This window comes from Vairimorpha ceranae (assembly GCF_000988165.1).
Source record: "Vairimorpha ceranae strain PA08 1199 chromosome Unknown NODE_140, whole genome shotgun sequence".
Taxonomy (NCBI): Eukaryota; Fungi; Microsporidia; family Nosematidae; genus Vairimorpha; species Vairimorpha ceranae.
This window is the reverse complement of record NW_020169435.1, coordinates 1-7268: the sequence shown is the minus strand read 5'-3', so window position 1 is coordinate 7268 and position 7268 is coordinate 1. Positions and strand designations below refer to the sequence as shown.

Genomic DNA, 7268 nt, shown 5'->3' with positions numbered 1-7268 from the left:
GAACTTCTTGGTATGTAAGATACTTACAGGCCACAAAAAGAACAGTATTGTTGCTATTCCAAGAATAGATTTGTCACCAAGCGAAACAACACTACCATTCCGCCTTAAAAGAAGGCTGTTTCCTATAATACCAGCATTTGCAATGACGATACATAAAGCACAAGGACAATCATACGGTCGTGTTGGTATTTACCTTCCAGAACCATTGTTCACACATGGTCAATTATATGTTGCTTTAAGTAGAGTTAGGAATAAAGATCAATTAAGGATTGAAATGTCTGCCAATTCGAATAACTGTGTTGACAATATAGTTTATAAAGAGCTATTATAATAAAGGCTTGGTATGTAATATCTTTAATGTACTACATATAATATGCAGTATATATAAATAAAAAATTTTACAAACTAAAGAATTCTTTGATAACTAGGATTTCTAAATACAAGAAAATTACATACACAGAAGTATTCTTTATAACAACTTTCAATTCTAAAATGTACAGGAATAATACATTTTATTAAGTATGGAAAAATCATATTTAATAAATGAGTAAGCTATACATATAATTCTTATGTAGCAGTAAAAAAATAATAAAATAAATATTTTCATAAAGAAAAAAAAGTTACTAGGACCTGAAAAACAATTAAACAACATTTAGCCAGGTAACACAATTATAATCTTTAGGTCCCGTTTTAAACGGGCAGCGCAGGCTAGTACATATAGTAATTTTTTTGATTTTTTTAACCCTTAGTATGGCCATTCGAACTTCAAGAATTGAACAGTTATCATCTATCGGGCATATGGAAGTTGGCTTAGTAATAGCAATTTTAAAAGCTTAAAATCTTATTGCTATACAGGAATATTGTCTACATTGTGGATTTTTTATGACAGAGAGAACGAAAGAAGATGTTATTGATAAGGTGGCTTGGATGTGTAGCAATGATTCATGCTTTAAATATAAAACTACGAAAAGCAAAAGAGTAGGTTCTTTCTTTGATATGTTTCGTTTAAGTCTTGCTAATATCTGGACTGTTATTGTATTATGAACTGAGGGGAAGGTGTATGTAAAATAGAGCACTCCTATGGTATAAACAGAAGACTGTGAGAAAATTTGCGGATTTGCTTCAAAAAACTGTGCATAATTATTTAGAACAAAAACCGCCAAGGCTTGGAGGCCCGGGCATAGTTTGCCAGATTGACGAATCTCTTTTTTGTCGCGGGCAAAAGTTTTTCAGAGGGCATGTATTGGAAAATTGAATTTGGGTTTCTGGAATTGTTGACGCATGCTTTAAGCCCGCGAAAGACCACATGCAGATAGTTTAAAAGACCGGCTGATACACTATTGACAACTATATCTAAAAAATGTAAGTCTGGTTCAACAATTTACAGTGATGAGTGGGCAGCCCACAGAGACATTTCTCAAAGAATGGAATTTACGGATTCTACAGTCAATCACTTTATTAATTTTGTAAATCCTGATAACAATGTTTACACTCAACATATTGAGTCATATTGGGCAAAACAGAAGCAAAAAATAAAAAACATGAAAGGAATTAAACGTGAGAAACCTTTTCTTTTATTATCTGAGTTGATCTAAAAAGACAATAACCACCAATGTTTTTTGGCTCGCCCGGTAGACTTATTACGCCTTAATTAAATATTTTTATTTTATCAATCTTTTATCTAAAAACATAATCAAATCTTTTATTGAGAAGAGGGGAGGGGTATAAAATTCGTGATTAGAAAGGTCTATTAACAAAGTAAACAAAGATGTGTAAGTTTCAAAATTCTTACTTTTAATATCGCAAACATTGCAGAAAATACATGTGATCACAAACATAGAACGCGGTATATAAATGTAAGCAGGATGTTGGTACTGCCAAAAATGCCCTATTTATTACATATAAATAGTTTTACTACAAATCATTAGCAGCTTAGATAGAATAAAAAATTAAAATATGTTGTTTCTAAAAAATTTTTATAATTTTCTAGCCCACACTGAAAAAAACGACAGATTGATGTGTGTAAAGTATATGAACTAAGTTTTGGGGGTGATTTGGATATGGTAAAATTTATGCAATTCTGTCTATGGTGTCTTAACAATATAAATATATACACATCCCCCACAAGGGCTTTAAGTACCACGATACCACATCCATTATAACGGAATAAATAACGTTTTTAGAACCATCACTAGAACTTATTGTTTTTTCTTTCATTATATTAATAAACTACGCTTAATTTCAGTATCGCAGTTGCTTTGTGATTTTGAATGTCTCTTGGGACAAATAAAGCAACGTTGGAAGCAAAATCGGTGCCTGGTGGTGCGTGCGCTTTACAATTCTGTCGTAACCTCTAATGAGGTAGTTGAAACAAAGTATAGTTCTTATATAGAATAAATGTGTGTCTCATTATAATTAATTTTATTGGTGAAACGAGATTCCTTCTTTGTAGTACTTTTTTTTATTGTTTTCTTAAATTCATTACCGTTCCATAAAGAAATTTTTTTTACAAAAAAATGAGATCCAAGAAAATTCGTTTGTGTTATTCTTTAAAAAATTTTTAAAAGTGAAGTTATATGAGAAATACCAAAAATTCCTATCAATGTAAATTAAACGTATAGAACTTTTGTTTCTAGATTTTAATCTAAATGTATTGTTAAAATTGTCTACAAAAAGATTCTTTCCAAATTTGTTTTTTTTCACATTTCATTTTGGGGTTAAAAATTTTATAAATTTTTAAATCTTTTCCTTAGGCCATTATATTAAAAAAAACACCAATTTACTGAGTACCTTTTTTTAACCGGGGAATTGGGAGGACACGACTAATTTTTTTAAACTCGTTATTGGTGGAAAATTTCGTTCTTTTGCCATAAAGAGTTAATTCTTTAGTATTTATCTTTTTGATACTTTTTTAAAATTTTGCCATGTAATATTGGGTGTATAAACAAAAAAAATTACAAATTTTGACGTAAAACACAAAAACATTCTTTTCCACAATTTCTATCAACTGATCCTAAAAGGTTATAAACAGGGTAAATCATATGTTTTGCTTAAAAATTTTAATAATTTTGAACAACGCCCACTTTACACTATAATTTTGTAGATCAAAGTACATATGCTCATATTCTGAATGTTAAGTCGTATCTGAAAAAAATAAAGTTTGTGAATGCCACAAACATGACAAATAATTGTTTTCCAAAACAAAACTGATGATCTGAAACAGTGTTTTGGAGTGAAGCAATGTCTAATATATTACTATTTAAAGAAAATTAATTCTAAAATGATGCATGATGAAAATTAGAATAGCATTAGAAAGCTATCTAACCTTAGACATCCTTATGTAATTAATAGTTTTATTGAAAAGTATTACAAGTTTGGTAGCTATCTTTCGGGGCAAGACGGTTTGAAATTAGAAAACGAAAGGATTGGCTAAAAAGCAACTTATTTATATTTCCTCCAGATGTTCTTCGGGTACTATTTTCTCTCAATCTTCTGGTCTAATTGATTCGTTTGTTATCTCCTTGCGTACACATGGTATTAAAGGGAAACCTTTTTTTATAGTTTTACTTCTTGACACAACAAACAAAAATAAAGGAACAAATACGTGGTAATATAATATTACCACACTTGTTCGCAGGAAAAGAAATTTTTAAACGAAATTTAATTCTTATTTATATATTTAAGCAATTTTTACAGAATTTAAAAAATCTGAAAAATATAAGGCATCACATCCAAAGAAATAAACCCCGCTTTTTAAATAAATGGCCCTACAATGCAGTAGAACCGGGATTTGGCTTTTAGCTGCATTGTTGGGCCATTTTTTATAAATTTTGGGCTCGCTTGTTTGTTTTGACACCTTTCATGGGAATTGAACAATGTAACAACGTCAGAATAATTTGATTACCAATTGACACACTGTTACCAGCTGTCTCCCTATAAGGTTTATAAGAGTCGATACACATAAAAGTTTTTACAATTTTTAAAATATTTTAGATAGCTGGCGTGCTACAAAGGAGTATAACTGGTCCCAAAGTAATACTTTTATGGGCTTAGGACTTTATCATTGCTGTCTGCTTCTTGTAGGCTTTCAAGGAGCTTGTCTTTTCGCTAAAAATTAAATTTGTGTTACTCTGTTTAAAAGGCGTGAGTTAAAATTTAAAATTGTTTTCATGGTAAATTTTTTTATAAAATTAACTTAAGCATTTGGTTGTTATACCACATTTTGCCCTCTTACGGTTTTAAATTACTATCATGTCTAAAATGATTTTCTCCTTAGGGTTTCACTCATCGCTCTTCATTTTCGATGAACATTATTCTTTTTCGTCTTTATACTTCTTGTCTAATTCTTACTACTATGATCTTTATAATAGACCATATTATTTTTTAAAAATCTTCAAATTGCCATTTCATTAAATTATTTTTTATTTCAACTTTTCTTTAAAAAGGGTTATATACCAAGTATTTGTTAAAAGTCAAAAGTGTTGCTTCGCCCAATATTTGGTTGTAATAAATGTTAATACAGCAGTGGCCACAAAAAACGCAATTTAAATTTGAATAAATAGAACCTTTTAGATGGCATGAAATTTATATTACTGTCAAAGCCTTTGCTATGACAAAAAATTGCCGAGAAAATGTCGATTTTATGTATTTTTCGATATATTTAAAAGTTTTATCCCCCAAAATGATAAAATTAAAAGAAAAAAAGAATGTAAAATTTTGGCAGAATTTACAGAAAGCATATACAAATACGGAAACTGTATAAAATGTGTTTACTTTACAAAACTATTTAAGCAAAAAAATAAACTGGTTTGTACTTTCTTTGCTTATAAAAAAATTTTAATGCTTGAAGGATCAAATTTTGAAAATAATCATATAAGTGTAGAAACGAGCAAAATTCTTGATCTATGGCTCAATTATATGCCGGCGTAGCTAATAGAAAGAATATTAAATCCTTCTAAATAAACTTATAACGAATATTTAAAAACTAGAAACTTCGATGCTTTCAATAAATGTCGCGGGCCCGGCTGGTGACTTTTTTTTCTATCTTTGTTGCGGCTGCTATTATGATTTAGGTGCGGTTTGTGCTCGACCCTTAAATACTTACATTTTTGCTACAAACTTCATTTTAAATTTCATGTTATTTATTTTATTATTATAAGTGAAGAGTATACGATCACATTTATAGCATACTTATTACTATCTTTTATGATCACACCTGTGTTTTTAGTGCATACCACATACTAAGAGATGAAACAAATACAGTAGTGGCAAAAAAAGGAATATTTAATTTTGCAATTAAAAATATTATATCATAAAGGGTTAATGCCATTTTAAAAGAAGCTACGTATCAGTGGCATATTTATGCACAAGGTGGATGAATATGCCACTGATTGGTTATTGGGCATAAAAATGTGACAAAAAACACAAAAACGAAAATTAATTAACATGCACCATTTTTGTGTTTGATAGAAATTTAAACTAAAAAACCTCTACTTGTAACGTCATAATAGATTTGAAATTTTTTAATTATTGCTGGTTTTCCCTCCAAATTTGCCTTTTCACTTTAAAAACCTTTTATTTAATATTTTTTCTGACCCCTATCATGTCTCTAGATAATCTTAAAGATGCACCTGTAAAACTTAGCAACAATGATTTGATTAATACATTAATGGATGCCAAGTTATTAAAAAAGGAGTTGAACTGTATATTATGCCATTAAATAATGATTTTTATTAATTGTAAACAATACAAGGATTTAAAATGTTTTAGATGTCCAAACAATATGTACGCCAAGGGCAGTCCGCGTATAAATATTAGAAAATGTAGCTTTTTTGGGCCGATTAATCTTCCTCTTCTGACAATTTTAAAAGTTTTAATAAGATGGTCTGAAAACATTCCATGAAGAATTGTTGTATCAATGCTAAATATTGATCATAAAAGTTATAAAAATATAATACTCAAGTTTTTAAGTCTTGTTAAATTTGATTTTACGGATGATAAATTGGGTGGATCTGGCAAAATTATCCAGATAGATGAAACGGCACTTAATCACAGTATTAAAGCACAAGGAGGGAAAATTCCTACGAATAAAACCGATGCTTTATGCATCGTTGAATTTGAGGAAAACATCAACAGAACTTATGCTTGTGTTAAAGAGAATAAAAAAGCTTCAACTATTTTACCAACAATCTGTGCTAATGTTGCATCTAATAGTATAATACATATCGATGAGCATAAAAGCTATTCTGCGCTTAACAACATGGGTTCCGTTCATGACACGGTCTGTCATAAGTGTACTTTTATAAACCCAGAAACGGGTGCCAATACGCAGGCTGTGGAGTCCTTTAACAATTCGCCGAAGTTAGACAAAAAAAAAGAAAAGGAATAAAAAAATGGCTTAGACAAAAATTTTTGAATGAATTAAGCTGGAAATTTAATAATACAGTAGACGGGTTTGAAATGATAATATAAATTATTGAATTAAAATTTTAATATTTTTTTTAAAAAATTGGGTTTTACTCCATTTAAAAAACATTTTTATGCCCACCGGGCATAAAAATGCCACTGATCCATATCATCTCTAACGCTTGTTAACATTAAGAGTTGAAAATAAAAAAAAGAAAAGAAATAACAGGGTCATTACACTACCTTGCAGATAATTTAATGAGCTTGATCCAATCTTTTCTTATTTTTTTATAATACAGAATTGTTTTTATTTTAAAACTAGCTAACGCTATTCCGTTTGAAACGGAATTATAAATAAATAATATTCTTATTTTTCATTGTTTAACATGTCTTTGGGCTTGTGCGCATTGTTTACAGTACAAAATGTCTTCATTGTAAAGTAAAATTTGCAATAGTCACCATTTTACAATTACAAAAAAATCGTCAAATTCTATGAAAAATACACAAAACTTGTAATATCCTTGTAGTAACAATTATATAACTAACTCTCAGTTGGATTTTGGTGCTTTTATATGAAAAATTAAAACAGAATTTCACAATTTTAAAAAAAAGAAGGGTTAAAAAATAAACAAATGTTCGGATTCAAACTTTTTATATATATTGATGATAGCCTGAGCTGTCCCGTTTAAAACGGGACTACGAATACGATACATGCTTTTTTATAAATTATGTGTATATGTCTTTGTTTATGTATGTATCGTTTTAAATTTGATAATTATATTTTTTAAATAAATAAATTCAGTAATGGCGCACATTTTACAATTTGAACAATTGAATGAAACTTAAAAAAATCCATTTAAAAT

The 7268-nt window shown here is 29.2% G+C and overlaps 2 protein-coding genes across 2 annotated transcripts; both read left to right on the top strand.

Annotated features, from left to right (window-relative positions):
* On the top strand, window positions 1–331 carry AAJ76_1400007267 (atp-dependent dna helicase pif1; the record flags this gene model as incomplete). Its single annotated transcript, XM_024474007.1, has 1 exon — window positions 1–331. A coding segment is annotated over one exon (331 nt), but the record flags the coding sequence as incomplete, so codon positions are not given.
* A 5586-nt stretch (window positions 332–5917) lies between these two features.
* Window positions 5918–6388, top strand: AAJ76_1400001351 (hypothetical protein; the record flags this gene model as incomplete). The annotated part of the gene is made up of 1 exon (XM_024474006.1): window positions 5918–6388. The coding sequence occupies one exon, from the start codon at window positions 5918–5920 to the stop codon at window positions 6386–6388; it is 471 nt and encodes a 156-aa protein (XP_024329753.1).
* Between the last annotated feature and the right edge of the window lie 880 nt (window positions 6389–7268).